This window comes from Carcharhinus amblyrhynchos, chromosome 5, assembly GCF_965287045.1.
Source record: "Carcharhinus amblyrhynchos chromosome 5, sCarAmb.v2.hapA, whole genome shotgun sequence".
In the NCBI taxonomy this organism is placed as follows: Eukaryota; Metazoa; Chordata; class Chondrichthyes; order Carcharhiniformes; family Carcharhinidae; genus Carcharhinus; species Carcharhinus amblyrhynchos.
Window position 1 is genome coordinate 15,396,733 of NC_137328.1, and position 18,873 is coordinate 15,415,605.

Sequence of the window (18,873 nt, forward strand, 5' to 3'; positions counted from 1 at the left end):
AATTCTCATAAATATGTATTTAAATTTAGAAATATTAGCCACCCTAAACATATTTGGCATTTTTAAAAGCATGCGTCAAAATAAATATGGCTCAAATTTATCTACAAAACACAAAACCTATGAGACTATAATCTCAACATATAAAAAAAACAAAAAAAACTACACATTTTCTACACTTTTCCTCTGCATTACAGAATCTTACTGTGTTGAATGAGAACAATTCTGTCACATTCTATTATGGAGTGATAACAACGATTTTGAATTTGGTGTTGATACATTGATACTAGTGCTTTCATAATCCGCCACTCCCCTGTGATAACAGGTACATTAAAAGGGAAGTAAAGACTCATATTTATAGCATCTCGTCATGTGTCAAAGTCCTCACGTACAATACATTACTTTGAAGTGCTGTGGTTACCCAAACAAAGCAGCCACTTTTTACACAACATGATCTATCAATATCAGTGAAACTAATGACCAGTTAAGTTGCTATTGGAGATGTTGGTAAAGGTAGAAATGTTGTAGAGTGCACTAGAAGAAACTGCTGCTCTTAACAATAATGTAGGATCTTTAAAGTCCAAGTGAAACAGTTGCAGACCTTGTTGCTTAATATCTAAACGAAGGACAACACCTCTTGCCTGTGCAGAAATTCCTTGGTTAAAGCAGTCAAGATTCCGTGTTCAAGTCCTGCAACCTTCTGACCAAGAGCCAGCACAACCAACACAGCTAAACTGTGATGGCAACTAAATATTCTTTGCTAGATATTGCAATGTTATTTTCATAGAATCACTACAGTCGCAGAGGCCATCCAGCCCATCGAGCTGCATTGACAACAATCCTTTCCAGGCCCCATCCCTGTAACTCCACATATTTACCCTGCTAATTCCCCTAACACTAAGGGGCAATTTACCATGGCCAATCAAACTAACCCACACATTTTTGGAGTGTATGAGGAAACCAGAGTATCTGGAGGAAACCCATGCAGACACAGGGAGAATGTGCAAATTCCACATAGTCATCCAAGGCCAGAATTGAACCCAGATCCCTGGTGCTGTGCCACCGTGCTGTCCAGATCAAGTCTATTGTCACTATACTTGGTTAGAAGTTAAATATCAAGTTGATATTTCGCTACACCCTAGCAACGACTATACCACTACATTCTGCACTCTCTTCTTTTCTTCTCTATGAACGGAATGCTTTGTCCGTATAGCACACAAGAAACAATGCTTTTTACTGTATACTAATATATATGACAATAATAAATCAGATTGAAGATTAATATATTTAGGATTAATAAGCCACCACTGCAAAATTCAATTAGAAATTTGAGGCTCACCTTGATTTATCGATATTGAGAATTTTTTTCCCAAGTAGACAACAGCTGCCACAGCCACCAAATAGTTCATTATAGCACCAATCCGTTGTGGGTACGCCACAACAAACAATCCAAGTACATCAAAAAATACCATGGTCCCATGGCGATACTGTGTTGAGTCAGCTAGCTCCTCAGATGTTGCCAAGTACTGCAATACAGCCAGGATATTGTCACCTACAAATATCATAAAACAGGACAGAATAATAGCTTTAAAAATGTTTCAACTACCCATTTCCATATTCTAATGCTTTGTGAATCTAGTGAATAAACAAATATGGCAGGCGAACCACAGAGATAAAGGATAAATTCGAACATAATTCAAAGCAGATTTCTCCAAACTGACATGAACTCTCAATGTGCTTTTTTTAAGAAGAAAAAAATGTTATTCCAGTACAACAGACTGGGGAAGGTCAGGGGCCAGCATTTTTATTCTTTAATTCCTTGAGAATTGACAGCTTCTTCAATACATTGCCAGCTGGTGTGCTGAGTGCTGATCCTCTGCACGCCATGAAAAGGGAGTTGGATAGTTCGCTGACTGGGGCAAGAATTCTGTCCTATAACAAGGTAACTATTTGTGTAGGTCATACCATGAAGGGAATTTCAGTGTAATTGCATTCACTTATTAGTCCTGGGTTTCTTTGCCTCTACCCGGTGATTATGTGGTTGTGGAAAAGGAGGTGGAAAGGAGTGCTCTGCCAGGATGGAGCAGCCAATGGTGGGGCAGGCTTGATAAACCAGCAGATCCTTTCCTACTGCCATTTTCATGTGCTCACCCACCAGCAGACGCCTTGCTTATAGCTGCATCAACTATCGGTGTCTTAAAAGCCACCCAAGAAAACAAACATATGAAACAAGATCTCCTGCAGAGAGTGAGCAGTCTCACTTGTCCACCCAGATGATCTGGGTAAAACACATGGTCGATTGTGCAAAAACTGGTGAGTGCCACTCTCATGAAAGTTGCTTTTCCCTAACCGGTAGTTATTTTGATCCCATCATAGCAAGTCATTGTTTAAAAATAGACTAAGTTTACCATGTCACTAACAATATCCTAAACAGGTACACCTGGCCAGACGTGTCTCAATTGCAGATATCTTGTCACAGATGAATGACTGGCTGACAGCCAGAAAATCTATTGCACTTTCTGGCTATCTGTCAACTTCAGAAATTAGGCACCTGGAACCAAACCCAACTTGATTTAACATGTTAGTGACTATGAAGTCCCAAAGAACTCGAAAGGGCACAGACAAACAGTTGAGGCAGAATAGCGCAGCCAGCATAATCATACTCTCTTCCACCTTCTTCCGTCGAGAAAACGATATAAACGTCTGAGGATGCGTACTGACTGACTCAAGAACAGCTTTTTCCCTGCTGCCATCAGACTTCTGAATGGACCTAACTCGTATCAAGTTGATCTTTCTCTACACCCTGGCTATTACTGTAACACTATATCCTGCACTCTCTCTTTTCCTTCTCTATGTACTGTATGTATAGCACGCAATACTTTTCACTAATACATACTATACTAATACATGTGACAATAAATCAAATTTTTAAAAAATCAAAAAGAAGCTTTATTGTACATGTATTCTATGGCTTGGGGCAAAATAGGAATAAAATGTTTCATTACCTAGCAAAGAACAGTCCTAGAGCACAGAAATCAACGCAATTTCAAATGCCTGGCTACAGGACAATGGATACTTTGGAGTGAGGAGGAGGGATGGAGTTTAGAAACTATTAATCTTGGGGAAACTAGTTCAAAATGTTACCTCTGTCACAAAAACATTACTCCTGCAGAATCATAGAAACCCTACAGTGCAGAAGGAGGCCATTCAAGTCTGCACCAACCACATGCATCTAGCCTGTTAATCTCCCTAACCCACACATCCTGGGGCAATTCAGCACAGCCAATCCACCTAACCTGCATGTCTTCAGACTGTGGGAAGAAACCAGAGCAACTGGAGAAAACCCACGCAGACACTGTCAGAACACGCAGACTCCATACAGTTACTCAAGACTGCGATCAAACCCAGGTCCCTGGCGCTGTGAGGCAGTAGTGCCAAGCACTGAGCCACCCCATTAATGCCATTAAAAAGAATATTCAGTGATTGCGAAAATACTATCATTGACAATGTGCAATTTAATGGCCTAGAATTATCAATGAACATATCATTCTGCTGAAAAGTTGTCTTTTGCACTATTTATCATTCACAGAAATGTTTTTAAATGTATAGCCTCAGAAAGTAAATAGATGCTCCAGTTAGAAGGCAAGCTATCATTGGAGAAATTTCCCCATAAAAAAAGTTAGGATGGGAAAAAGGATCATCATTTCAACATTCGAAAGGAAACAAATTCTTCACTAGTAACTAGAACTGTAAATTTACCACCAAAAGAGTAATGAAATATGCATTTTCTTTTAAATATACACAGAGCTGATTAAGGTGTGGAACCAGAAACTCTGGTAGAAGAACAATTCATAAATGCTTTTAAAAAGTAACAGGATAAATATTTGATTTTCAAAAGAAAGGCAATGGATTGCAGCAAAGGTGATAAGCTAGAGCTGATGTAGACATGCCAAAAGCTCACTTCTGATCTGTAAAATCTTATGATTCTAAATTAAGCTAATTCATGTTTACACTGGTAAGGGGCTAATTAAATCCAACAATCCACAATAATAAAAAGGTGCCCGAAGGCATAAATACACACAAAATTAACTTCTCATATCAAAAATTAATTGTAACTGATGGCTCAATTAATGAGCATTGTTTTCACTGTCAAAGAAGTTACGTTTAAAAAATTTTTGTTTGCAAAACAAACATACATATTATTACCAGAACAAGATGCGCTTTGTGTATAGAGAAAAAAAGGCTACTTACCAGCCCTCTTAATGGAACCCAGAGGAATTCGATCTGCTGTGTCATACTTTGTGTGATAAATATAACCATTTTCAATGAAAGCCAAGTCTATTCCTGAAAAAGAATATACATCATAAGACGCTCCCAAGCAAATCTGGGACACAATAAACTTCTATATAATCTCAGAATACACAATGGATCTGTTGAAACAAAAATCAGAAAACACAGAGACCTATTAAAAGTACAACATCAATTAACTGTTTGGCATTATCTGCGAAAACATTTCAAAGGCATCCGGTTTAGGTTGACAGCACAGTGAGAGTAAGGGCTGTCTTTTGCACATTTACTTCTAATTATTCAAGTGGTTATATTCAAGTACAGCAGCTGGAGAAAAGAACTCACTGTCACAGTAAATTGTGGTGAATAGTGAAAACCCAAATGCTCATTTCAATGATGGAAGCTCTGAAACAATCCAGGAAGACAAGTGCAGGTAAAACTTATTGCAAACTGACTAAATGAAAGCAGCGGAAGAAACAAGCGGATTTTCACAGTTACTTCATTGCAGTACTAATGTAAGCCTATCTGTGACTAATAATAAACTTTTAAAATGAACAGGAGAATCTAAACAATCACCAACTTGCAAAACCCAACAGTGGGGAGGAAGCGAATGGAAGTAACTCTCCATTATAATATGTATTAAAGTTCCAGCATATCCTTCTCGGACTGTAAAACTGATTTGCTGCTAAAACCGCCTGTTTTGAAGAACTAATCAATAAAGAACAGCCATTTCCCACCATTCTGGGTACTTTATTTCACTGAAAGTAGCTAAAAATGGTGCACGCCCAGACTATTCTTACTAGTGCAAGTCAAGTATCTTCAGTGTTTAAAGGAGGGTAACCAGGTTCCACTAGCAATGCCTTCCTTGGATAGCTAACAAAATGCGTACAACAGCCTCCCCAGTATCAACACAGCCATCTCCATTCATTTTCCCCCTTCAGGAGATGCTAAAACTACCGTTTTGAATGGTTCAGATTAGGGATTGAAGAGTGACCTTTCCACCCCCTAACATCCTGCGTCTGTACTATCCTGAAGTGCCACCCAACAAATCCCTTGATGCAACCTTAAGTACTCAAGTTAACTTTTTTTTAAAACTGAGAAATAAGGAAGGATGTCAAAAAATTGAAAAGGGAGGCAGTGGCGTACTGCTACTGGCACTGGACACAGAGATCCAGGGCAAGATCTGTGAACCTGGATTCAAATTCCACCATGGCAGATGGTGAAATTTGAATTCACTAATAAAAACCTGGAATTCAAAGTCTAATGATGACTATGAAGCCACAGCTGATTTTCGTAAATAGCCATCTGGTTCACCAATGTCCTTTAGGGAAGGAGATCTGCCGTCCTTGCCTGGTCTGGACTACATGTGACTCCAGTTCCACAGGAATGTAGTTGACTCTCAAATGTTTTCTGAAATGGAGGGCAGTTAGGAATGGGCAATAAATGCTGGCCTATCTAGCAGCGCTAATATCCCAAATAAACGTTTTTTTTTAAATTGCAGTTGATTTACTTCAAAATAAATCAACAAAGCCACTTGTACTGTACCTGGAATATTGCCATAGTCCCGATAGATTCGAAAATCTGTGTCAGAGGGAATGATTCCACTCTGAAATACTTCCTGACCGACAACAGAAGCAAAAGGATGTTTAGCTGCACGTACATATGCCTGAACCAGCCAAGGATTTTCAGGACCTTGAGGAGATAAAAAGCAGATTTTAGGATCACAGGGCAAATGCAACGCTCATTCCAACTTGCAATCTGGCAGTGAATTGCTCCAGAGTTTGTTTCAGGCTGGGCAGCTATTTCATGCTGCTAAGTCCAAAACTCAGACTTGTTCAGTAGGCTTGGATAGTTGTAAATGTCATTGATAGTGTTACATCATGAAGTCAAAATGAAGGCCTCAAAACATAGCACTGGACAATTCAAGGGAAATTGGAAAAAGACTCTTTTTATTATTAACCCCAAACAGACAAGTAATATGGCAAGTGAGTCCTTACTGAATATCCATTGCTTCCCCTCTCTTGCCGCCTCAAAATGCTGCTGCCCCACTCCGCCCTTTGGAGTTCAGAGGAACGAGAGGTGAGCTTATTGAAACATGAGATACTGAGGCTTTGACAGGGTAGATGCCTATGCACATGAGGGGAGTCAATAACTAGAGGGCAGTTCCAAAATAAAGGGTCTCCCATTCAAGGCAGAGCTGAAGAGGGCCTCTTTTCTCAGAGGGTCATTAAATGTTTGGAATTCTCTTCCACAAAGAGCCATAGAGGCTGGGCAATTAAACATATTTGAGGCAGAGTTAGACAGATTTTTTACTTAACAAGGGAGTCAAGGGTTATGGGGGATATCAGGCAAGCGAGAAAGGGGTGGCACCGTCACAAAGGGTGGCACAGTGGCATAATGGTTAGCATTGCTGTCTTAGCGCCAGGGACCCAGGTTTCTGGCTTGAGACTCTGTGCTAAGTCTGCACGTTCTCTTTGTATCCACATGGGTTTCTTCTGGGTGCCCCGGTTTCCTCCTGCAGTCCAAAAGACATGCTGGTTAGGTGCATTGGCCATGCTAAATTCTCTCAGTGTACCCAAACAGGCATGAGAGTGTGGTGATGAGGGGATTTTCACAGTAATTTAATTGCATTGTTAATGTAAGCCTATTTGTGACACTAATAGATAAGCTTTAAAACTTTTTAAAAACTTTAGAGCTTTAAACAGGTCTGCCAAGATCTTATGGCAGACACAAGTTGTTGAATGGACTACTCCGGCTCCTATTTCTTACATTCTTATGTTCTCACATGTGAAAGTTACATTCAGTCATATAAATAATTGCTCTCCTTGCAGCAGAGAAGGTCAAGAGGAGATAAAAACAGAAAATTACCAGAACTCAAGCTGGATATTCATCTGAAGAACATCATACAATATTATAGTTGCCATTTGTGCTCCATTGATTGGTAGATAATGTTTTAGACTGTGATACGAAATTTTGTTTGATGCATTTACACTACAGTACCAGAATTTTACCACCTGTCCCACCCAGGACTCGTAAGATCCCATCCGAGGCCAATGGAGAATGCCGTTCTGTGGCCCAAGCATCTGAACAAAGCAATCCCACTTCACATCAACGCCAGAGTTTTGTGGAAATCGAGATTTAGGCCCTAATCTGACAGTCAACAAAATGTTCCAGAGGCTTGCCAGTAACCAATAAGAGGAGTTTGAAGGAAGTTTTGTTTTCAGAATAGAATGAAACTGAAAGGTTCAGTAAGGAAATTCTAGAAAGTAGGACCCAAACAGCTGTTACCAATTATGAGATGAAAATCAGAAAGTGATGTCAAAGAGGCCAGAGTTGGATGGTGAGGCCAGAGTTGGATGGTGAGGCCAGAGTTGCAGGAGGTTGTGGAGCCAGATGGGACGAAGTCACAAGAGCATTTATAAACAAATGCCAAAAAAAAGTAAATTTAAGATGACAAGGACAGGAAACCATAGATTAGTGTGACTGGATGAGGGGCTACAATGACTTAATGCAGCCAAGTGGAAGTTTTATGCAGGATAGAAGTTAGGAAGCCAATGCAAAGAGTGTTTGCGTTATCAAGATCAGAGGTGGCCCACGCATTTACAAGGTCTCAGTGGCAACCAAAGATGTGGCTCATCAAAAACTGGAAAAGAAAAGCATTCTCACAATGTAGAATCAGTAAATGGATGCAACACAAAGCCAGTATTCTCAGTAAAGCTAACAAGACTAGTTTTTCCACTACATTTCCACTAGGCTTGGTTGGGCAATAAAATTATTGCTCGGCGTTAAAACTCTGTTGTTTTAAAGCAGACGCCTAAAATCACAGTACTGGGAGGAATCTAGAGCCTGCCAAAAAAAACATACAGCACATGAAAAAAAAATTCTTGCTCAAGTTAGCCCAAGTTTTCATATCTCCTGATGGCGCTTTCTTACGCTATTGATATCCGCAACACCACCATCAGGTCTCACAGGTTGCTGCAAACCAAAGGTAAACCTCTCTAATGCAAATCACAAGGGAAATGCCAGCATAAATATATTTAAAAACCTTCTGGGTACAGAGACTCCTGTTTTGCTTTCAAGTTTGCTGCCAACTTCTCAAGATCCAAGCACTGGGAGCTGCCAACACTAGCATAGTTCTCCCACAATATAAAAACAGTTTAAAGCATGCCAGAAGTGTTAAGTTGGTACAGTATCTACATGACCAGATTTTCATTCGCAAATCCTGCACCCCACCCCACTTCACTCTACATCTACCTCTGGGGCAAAAAAAAAAGAACCTGTATCAGGCACTGAACATTCTTCTCGGATAAGACATGAAGCTCTAGAGCAAACATAATACAAACAAGGCAATCCATGTGTCATCAGGAGCTAACATCCTACAAACTCAGTTAGTGGCACAAAGATATCCAGCTGTGGCAAACTTGGAGGGACAACACACACTCCCATGCTATAAAAACATTCCTCATGGTTCATTGTGTTATGAGGCCAGTTGACATTATTACTGGACGATCAGATCCCAGAATGGCTCAGTAGACCATAAACTTATATATTTGTTTAGTGATGTGGGTGAACAGAGTCACAGGACTGCCAATTAACTTCTAACAAAAGAATAAAAGACTCATCAAACATGAAAAGACTGACTGTAATACAATATTCCTTCACCCCACTTATATCGTCACAGATGTACAGATTTTTTAAGCATACCGCAAATTGAAGAATGTATCTTGTGCCAACCATGAAAACCAGAAGCCAACTGTGGGCAGACACCCCACACTCTGAAACCAAGTGGCAGACACCACCCAATACAATTTCTGTGCATTTCTCATTAAATGCCCAGGGGCTTATCGCACTGTCAATCAACTAGTTTCACTAAAATCGGATTTCAACACGAGTGTTTCCAAACTCCACACTCAAAACCAACATACTCAAACAATGATTTCTCTCTGATGCTTTCACCAAGAATCCACTTCCAGGATTTCAACCTCTCCTTTCAGTATTCCTCTGCCTTGGATTGCCATGTGTGTTCAAGCTGCCACACTGTCTCTCAAGTACCCAGCCATGCCAATAGAACACTACTGCTTCACAGGCTATATTAAGGTGTCGCCAACCTTAGGAATACTTGAGGTCTGGCTTCTTGCTAGCCGACTTCAGCAGGTCTACCTTAAACTGGGGGCCTCTCTCTGCCCCATTCTTTAACCTCAGTGAACAATACCATCAGATTCCATTCTTCATTACTCTGACTTCAGTCTTCCTAGGACTTCTCTTTTGATCCTATAGTTTCTAGAACTATAGGTTATTTAGCTTCTGGGACTTGCTTTCTACCCCTCACTTCATTGTCCTGCCGCCTCTCTGCTAGCAGTTTCTAAGAGAATTGCTTTCTTTTCAGGTACCTGATTGCAACTGAACCACAAGTACTTATGCTTTTCAGTGTGGGCCTCTGGTTGCTGAGCAACAGCCTAGTCTTTCATTAAACTCCATTTGTTTTCACATCATAAACCCTTTAACTACAATGAAAGCACATTTGTTGAATATTAATCCAACTAAAGTTTTTACTCTTTCTTACACAAAAATAACCAAATTGAACTTACCTAAAGCTATAACTTATTTCCAATACCCAGAAATACAAACATAGATTGCTTAAAATTACTTCTGTTTCCTGTCAATAGCAATATTTTGGAGGTACTTTTTAATTTTGGGAAGATTAAATTCAACTGTCGAAAATGGAATAAATGCAACTAAAGCAGCTTGAAGGCTATTAGACTTAAAAGATTGGGTCCAAGTTACTAAGGCATTAACAATTTGAAAATGGCGATCATAAAACAGCAGGTTTACTTAGCCGGAGAAAAAGAGACTAGCTGTATATACTGTTTGCAAAGAAATGCACCTCCGAGATTAGAGAGTTAGAGCTTACAATTAATTTAAAAATATTCAGCGCATCCTAGCAGGCCACATCATCATGGAAACAGGAGGTCAATAAAGTTCCAGCGTTTCAATAAACTGTACATTTGCTGGAGATTGAGTGCTCTGCTGGAAACGAAAATACCTTTGAAAAGATGCCGCTGTTTGCAAGTTCCAGGCAGCAGGAATGTTGCTTTTGGCTGGCTCTGTTGAGTTAGGGCTCAGGAGACGTCCTGGAGAGCTGAGAAGGTGGCAGGTCACTGGCTCCATGCTGGAAAGGGTTAGGGCTCGGTAGAAGCCATGGGAGCTATTCATAGCTTGGTACAGCTGGGGAGATTAGAACTTGATAAAATCCAGGGGCAATGTCATCATCGAAGCCAGCTAGATATTAAAGAACTAAGAGGTAGAGGCTGGAGTGTGTACTCAGAAATCCAGTGGGAATGGAGTCTTGGGGAATAATATTGAAACCCTCATTGGTATGCAGTTGTTGAGGCAGCCTTGAGTTGGAGCTGCTTTGTGGGAATTCAGAGGCTCAATCTTAGAAAAGTGAAAAGTTTTGAGTCCCTTGTGAGGGAGACCATTTCACCAATCAGTTGATTCAGTGTTTACTGATGCTTGGGTGGGTTGCTGAGAAACCCACTAGATCTGCCCTTGGTCAAATTTGCTATTTATTGTACAGTAAGGTGTGTCCAATTACAATTTGCGTATTAATTCATTTGTACTTCATATCTGTTGGAATACAGATATTGTAAATTGTTTTGTCTTTCTAACCTTGTATAGTAAAGTTTATTCTTGTTTGTTCAAAGTCCCTGGAACATTGTGGTTTATTCTCTCAGCAAGTATCTTACATCTCATTTTTTCAACTTGAGGCAAAACCTAATTGATCTCTAAAGGAATCTTACCAAAAACTTGAGGGACCGGTGTACGGTCATAACTCCCATCTCAGCCTAAAAACATAAACTTATTTACCCTTTCCAAGGTCAAAATAATTGCAGTCAAGCTTTAAATTGGAATACAGCCAATGTTAGATTTCTTATGAAATGGTGAATTTCATTTATAGCAAATTATATTTGTAGCAGCTCACTGATAGGAGAGCATGTGGTCAGCTCATTACATGTGGTCATGAAATGTATATTCAAGGCCTCAAATTTTTTGACATTAGCTAGCTGTTCAGGTAGAGGTAAGAAGAAAAATAATGAAAAGTTGAGGCAAAGCACTGTCCCAGGACAAGAGAGAGAAGTAAGGACAGGCAGCAGTACAAATTAATGCAGCCCACCATCAGCTGTTTTCTGCTCATCACTTACAGAATAGCTGACTGCTGGATGGGTGGTACAAGCAGGGAATAAAAAGGAATCTAAAACACAGATAAACATAGATTAGGTGAATGATGATTTTAAAATAAAAGGTAGCAGCAGGTTTTGAAGTGCTCCTCTTGTCCACAATTTCCATCTTGACATACCTAATTAAACAGAGTATACACAATAACTGTTATAGAACAACAGTCTCTGCTTGACCAGAACAAGGGTTACCTGTCTGAAACACAAGCTCCTTCCCTCCTACACCAGCAGCTTCCAGGTTAATAAACGCCCTTATTAGTTTAACCCAAGGGTGCTGTGTAATAAATCCATGGCTCGCCTGCCAAAACACGAAACAAGCATAGGATGGTACAATGAGGGTCAGAAAGGATAATGCTGTCATTTTTGTGCCATGTACATTCAACATTATAACTTACTTGCAAAATGTTTTCTTCTGCTCCATTGAAAAGAAATATGACTGCATGTTGTAGAGGAGTAGATAAATTTGACAGCGCATTCAGAACTTCTAGCATAACTGCACAACTGACTGCGTCATCGCTGGCACCTGTCAAAAACAAGCAATTCTGCGAATATTAATGATCCAATACATGTTAATTTGTATGAGAAGTATAAATACCAGTGTAAAATAAGACTGTCTCTATATTGGCAGCTATTAAAATTTCGAGTGCCAATACCCATGATATTTTTTAAATTAAAAACGAACTAAACTTCTCACACAAAGAACTCTAAAACTAAACCTAGATCAATTATTAAAGCCTTAAGTTTATTCTAATGCATGCAATAGGAACCTACAGTTACAAAAAGAAATCTAAGGTGATTGGGTCTGAAATCAGCTTAAGAGATTCATTTCTAAAGAATGAAGCAAGGCACTCATCAAATATATTTTCTAATGTTTGCACCTCATTTACCATCTTAAAAGTATCTTTTTTTTAAGGTGAGGGGGGATATGTTGCTTTCAGTTTCAAGTAGAAAAACATCCGAAGATCATTCCAATGATTCACCTCGCCTCACCCCACCCAATTTCTCCATTTCTGGTTTCATATCTCCTGACATTGTGGCTCCATCTCTAGTCCCACAGTTCCACTGCTTCCTTCATTTACAATCTATCTGCAACTGGTATTATGGGAGCACAGGTCTCACTCTCTCACTGTTGGCTACACTCCAAATCTTGTCGCACACTATAACTGTAATCTAATGCTGCTTTCAAGATAAGGAAGCTGGTTTTAGTAATGCCAGCATGGGGAGGCAGTCCCACGTGCTCTGTGTTAGAGCCAGTACAACTGCACATACTAGCAATTTTACAGAGCTGGGAGTGGATGGGATTGAAAAAGTTGAATAAAGAACTATGACACTTCTGTTTGCTCAAAAGACATGTTTTGTCCCTATATACCGCTAAAAGAACAAAATGAGGCTTTGATCCTTTAATTCATACAGGATTGCATTAAAGTTTTTTTTAGTATTGCAAAATTATTTGAGAAACTTTATTTGTTTAGTGATAGTTACGCCGTAGTGCACACACCTGATATACCAGTTGCAATTAAATTGCAAAATATGGCAACACATAGGAAATCACTACATTCAAGGAGGGCAAGGATAAAACAATAAATAAGTTTTTACCTGGGCTGTTGGCCACCGAATCAAAATGGCAGTTTGCAAGCACTGCATGCTTTGCCCCATTCTTTGGTTCTAGTTTCACCACAACATTGGTAATATTATCATAGTAGCTACTGAAACCTCCCAGAAAGTCAATGCTGAAGAAGCCAGTTGGTCTCTGGATATCCACTGCAATGCTATTTTCCACTGCATTTTCTTTGATTTTCTGGATCTGTTTTAGCAAGTAGTTCACAGTCAGGACTTCGTTAGCTGGGCTCCCGACAGGTCTGGGCCCAAAACCAGTGATGTGCTGGAGATGGTTCCTAGACAAGATAGACAAAGAATTTGTCACTTCATTAAGGTTTTCAAACAAACATCAATCTTTAGCCTTTTGACCAAACGTCTTGGCACAGGGTGGCATGGTGTCACAGTGGTTACCACTGCTGCTTCACAACACCAGGAACCCAGGTTTGATTCATGGCTTTGGTCACTGTCTGTCCAGTCTGCACACTCTCCCAGCGACTGCATGGGTTTCCTCCGGGTGCTCCGGTTTCCTCCCACAGTCGGAAAGATGTGCGGGTTAGGTCATGCTAAATTCTCCCTCAGTGTACCCAAACAGGCACCACAGCGTGGCGACTAGAGGATTTTCACAGTAACTTCATTGCAGTGTGAACATAAGCCGACTTGTGGCACTAATAAACTTTAATGCTCCACAGCACATTAAAATTGAGTTCTGCCAGCCCAGATATTTCTGCTTTCAGTTATTCATGTATGTCCAGAATGGACACAGATTTTCATGGCCCCAATCGGAATTGAAATGGAGGCGGGCTAGTATAAAATGCCAGCCTGCTCCTGAATCCAGAAGTTCCTCCTCCATTCGCAACACCTACTATTTTCACCGACACTGGAAAGGTGGCAGGTTGTGAACCCCAGTTGCCTGTTGTTTAAAGTTGCTGTCATCATCTTAAAGTTGGCTAGTTCAGACTTCCCCTCATTCACGGGGACAACCACTATTAGAAAGTGCTGCAATCTGAGATGCACCTGTGCCAAGCATTGTGATAGCTGGCAGGGCTTTGGAGAGATGCTGTTTTTATTCCCCCAATGGATTAATTGGCCTTTTTTTTGTATTTTGACAGTTCTTAGTCTTTGGAGGAATTGCAGTTTGTTGTTACAGAGCCAAAAGTGAGCAAGGGGGTGGAGCATAGAACTGATCTGCATTGCTTTATTTGTTGTTTCGAGAGCCAATATTTGTACCCGTGAAATCAGGTCTCGAAACCCGTTTGCCTTGGTCGCTGGACTCATTTTGGCCTCTGAGCTGCCTCCAGCAGCACAGGGCCCTCTCCAGCCCACGCCCATCTACCTGACACAAAAATTGAGCACATAGGCTCCTCCAGGGTGGAGGCAGGGATTGAGAAAATACCCAACTGCTGAATTTGTCTCAACCACAAATGTAAGAGTTTGGTCGGTGGTTGAGCTTCAGGTAGGGACAGAAGGAGACATCTTGGTGCAGGGCAAAACATGATCCAAAGGTAATAAAAGTACTGGGTTGGGCTGGTAAATCTGACATAAACTGATTGGCTCACTGTCAGACTCAGTGCACCATTAACAAAGAACACAATGCAAGCCATACAGACTAAACTTGCTTGCTAGCAACTGAAAACTATCATTTAGTGATTGCCTCACAGTGCAATTACCGCTGTTACTATAAAACTCAATTTAAAAATATGTATTAGGCAGAAATAAAACTTCACATTTAAGCAGTCTACTGTGGTACATTCCTCATCAGTTGGTTCTGCTTAACTCAAACCGAACGTCAGATATTAAGGTGATAGCTATAAATGTTTAGTGATAGTATATACATACAGTCATATAGTCAAGAGTTCTACAACACCAAAAGAGACTCTTCAGCCCTTCATATCTGCAACAGGCTGTCAATCAATCTGGTCAAATTCTACTTTCCCACATGTGGTCCGTACCCTTTGCTATAGTGTTTCAAGTGCTCATCTGAATGCTTAAATGTTGTAAGATTCCTACCTCTACCACCCTTTCAGGAAGTGAATTCCAGATTTACACCACCCTCTGGGTGAAATGTTTTGTTTTCCTCAAATCCCCTTGAAATCTCTTGCCACTAACCTCAAAAATTGTGCCTCCTGGTTATTGATCTCTCTGCCAAGGAGAAAAGTTCCTTCCTATCAATGTCCCTCATAATTTTAGACACCAATGGAGAGAGAATAGAGCCAATGTTAGTCAAAACTTTGGCTCTATTCTCTCTCCACAGATGCTATCAGACCTGTGGAGTTTCTCAAACGTTTGCTGCTTTTGTCCCCCCCTCAACCCTCTCTGCTCCTAGGAGAACAACACAGCCTCTCTTTGTAGCTGTAGCTACCCTAGCCCAGGCAGCATCCTGCTGAATCTCCTCACCACCCCCCCACCCCCTCTCCTTGCCAGCACAATAATACCCTTTCTGTTGCATGAAGGAGCAGCACAGCGGTTAGTACTGCTGCTTCACAGTGCCAAGGATCCGAGTTCAATTCCCAGCTTGGGTCACCATCTGTGCAGAAAACAGGCACTAGAGTGTTCAGATTTTCACAGTAACTTCATTGCAATGTTAACGTAAGCCTACACGTGACAATAATATATAAACTTAATGCAAGAACTGCACAGTATTCTACCTATGGCCTAAACAGTGTTTCACACAACTCCAACATCCCAACTCTGCATTAATAAGTTTATTTATTAGTGTCACAAGTAGGCTTGCACTAACACTGCAATGACGTTACTGTAAAAATCCCCTAGTCGCCACACTCTAGCGCCTGTTCCGAGTACACTGAGGGAGAATTTAGTTTGGCCAATGGACCCAACGAGCAGCTCTTTCAGGCTGTGGGAGGAAAACCAAGTCTACATATTCTCCCCGTGTTTGTGTGGGTTTCCTCCGGGTGCTCCAGTTTCCTCCCACAATCCAAATGACACGGTTAGGTGCACTGGCCATACTAAATTCTCCCTCAGTGTACCCGAACAGGCGCTGGAGTGTAGTCACTAGGGCATTTTTACAGTAACTTCATTGCAGTGTTAATGTAAGCCCACTTGTGACAATATTAAATAAACTTAAGAACTGCACAGTACTCTGGCTTTGGCCTATTGAGTGTTTGTAACAGCTCCAACACAACGTCCCAACTCTGTAGTAAAGGCTTAGTTATAATGTCAGGCACAGGGGAGGTTCAGTCAATGGCAGCTGGGATATTTAGTTTGTTCTCGGTAGAAACACAGATCCCAGCCGGGATGTTACTGATTATTGATTACCTTGCTGTTTGTGCATTGAAACCGTCCTGGTTCTGCCGGCTCCCCACCGTCACCAGCTGCTGCAGCGAGAGCTGGACCACAGCCCAGAACAGCAGCAAGTAGGCGGCCACCAGCAGCAAGGCGGCCGCCTCGGGTACCGGCGCTCTGCCGCCGCTCCGGCCTTTCCCCAGTTCCGGCCCCGACCCCGGGCCCGGGCCGCTGGGCCCCGCTCCAAGGCCGGGCCTGGCCTCGGCCGCCCGGGCCCCGCGGCTCCGCAGCGCCCGGCTCTCCTTGGCGACCGCCGACATTGGAACGCCAGCCCTAGCGACCGCCCGCTCGTGGCTGGCTCCCGGCTCGAGGCGCGGCTCCGCCCTTCTCCCCACCCCACCTAAAGCGCTGCTAGCTCAGGGAGAGGTTCCAGCAGTTCCTCAATGCACTCCCACCCAGATTACAAATCACACCACGCTGTTCAGTTTTCTAAGAAGTCCTGGGAATGCAAATAGATATCACATATGGTGGTGTGATGCTAAATTTTGAGCTGCAGGAGCGCAAAGAGAATATGTTGGTATTATTTGAGGTGCAAGAGCCCTAAGAGAATGTATTGGCAGTGCCATTTTTAAAAAATGTATTAGTGTTTACATGTAGGCTTACATTATCACCGCAATGAAGTCACTGTGAAAATCCCCACACTGTGGCACCTGTAGTAATTTCATTGCTGTGTGAAACACTGTTTAGGCCACAGCTAGAGTACTGTGCAGTTCTTGCATTAAGTTTATATATTACTGTCACAAGTAGGTTTACATTAACATCGCAATTAAGTTACTGTGAAAATCCCCACACTGCAGCATTAATATAAGCCTACTTGTGACACTAATAAATAGACATAAGAACTGCACACAGTACTCTAGCTGTGGTCTAACCAGTGTTTAACGCAGCTCCAACATAATGTTCCAACTCTGCAGTAACAAGTTTAAGTTTATTTATTAGTGTCACAAGTAGACTTACATTAACACTGCAATGAAGTTACTGTGAAAATCCCCTAGTCATCACACTCCGACTACTCTAAGGAAGCATTGAGCATAGCCAATGCACCTAACCAGCTCATCTTTCCGACTGTGCGAAGTAACTGGAGCATCGGGAGGAAACCCACACAGACATGGGGAGAGCATGTAGACTCCAGGCAGACAGTGACCCAAGCCAGGAATCAAAACTGAGTCCCTGGCACTGTGTGGCAGCAGTGCTAACCACTCTACCATCATGCCGCCCACATTTAAGGTGCAAGAGCTCTAACAGAATGTGTTGGAAATATCATTTCTAAATCTACAATTACTTAGTTTATCTATGTATTAATCATTTGAGTCCCCAAAAGTCAGAAAAACATAAGAACATAAGAAATAGGAGCAGGAGTAGGCCATCTAGCCCTTCGAGCCTGCCCCACCATTCAATAAGATCATGGCTGATCTGAAGTGGATCTTTCCTGCTTTCTCCCCATAACCCTTAATTCCCCTGTCTATCAGAAACCTATCTACCCGTTACTTAAATATATTTAGTGAGGTAGCCTCCACCACTTCAACGGGCAGAGAATTCCAGGGATTCACCACCCTTTGAGTGAAGAAGTTTCTCCTCAACTCTGATCTAAACTGCACCCCCCCCCCCTTATCTTGAGGCTGTGTCCTCTAGTCCTGCTATCCTTTCTAAGCGGGAAGAATCTCTCTACGTCTACCCTATCCATCCCCTTCATTATCTTATCTGTCTCTATAAGATTCCCCCCTCATCCTTCTAAACTCCAATGAGTACAGACCCAGTCTATTTAGTCTCTCTTCATAGGCCAACCCTCTCATCTCTGGTATTAGCCGAGTGAACCTCGTCTGCACTCCCTCCAAGGCCAATATATCCTTCAGCAAGTGCGGCGACCAAAACTACACACAGTACTCCAGCTGCGACCTCACCAGTACCCTGTACAGTTGCAGCAAGACCTCCCTACTTTTATATTCTATCCCCCTCGCTATAAAGGCCAACATTTCATTTGCCTTCTTGATCACCTGCTGCACCTGCAGACTGGGGTTTTCAACTCGTGCGCAAGGACCCCCAGGTCCCTCTGCACTGTAGCATGCTGCTGCTTTTCGCCTTTTAAATAATAATCCCTCCTACTATTATTTCTGCCAAAGTGGATAACCTCACACTTGCTAACATTATACTCCATCTGCCAGGTCCTCGCCCACTCGCTCAGCCTATCCAGATCTCTCTGCAGACTTTCCACACCCTCCACGCAATTTGCTTTTCATCTTCGCGTCATCAGCAAATTTTGTCAGCCTACACTCAGCCCCCTCCTCCAGATCATCTATATAAATGGTAAATAGTTGAGGCCCCAGCACCGATCCCTGTGGCACTCGACTAGTCACCAACCGCCAACCAGAATAGCACTCGTTGATACCAACTCTCTGCTTCCTATTAGACAACCAATCCCCTATCCACGCTAACACCTTACCCCCAACTCCGTGCA

The 18,873-nt window shown here is 41.8% G+C and overlaps 1 protein-coding gene across 1 annotated transcript in view; it reads right to left on the reverse strand.

The window, feature by feature from the left end:
- ermp1 (endoplasmic reticulum metallopeptidase 1) overlaps positions 1–16,715 on the reverse strand; it is a 36,645-nt gene extending 19,930 nt beyond the window's left edge. Inside the window, exons 1-7 of the mRNA XM_080188489.1 lie at positions 16,392–16,715; positions 13,116–13,414; positions 11,915–12,042; positions 11,712–11,817; positions 5,830–5,976; positions 4,249–4,341; positions 1,337–1,549 (exon numbers count right to left, since the gene is read on the reverse strand). Coding sequence (XP_080044615.1) covers positions 1,337–1,549; positions 4,249–4,341; positions 5,830–5,976; positions 11,712–11,817; positions 11,915–12,042; positions 13,116–13,414; positions 16,392–16,678 — 1,273 coding nt within the window. The 5' untranslated portion in view covers positions 16,679–16,715. The remainder of the gene's footprint in view (positions 1–1,336; positions 1,550–4,248; positions 4,342–5,829; positions 5,977–11,711; positions 11,818–11,914; positions 12,043–13,115; positions 13,415–16,391) is intronic.
- Positions 16,716–18,873: the final 2,158 nt, after the last annotated feature.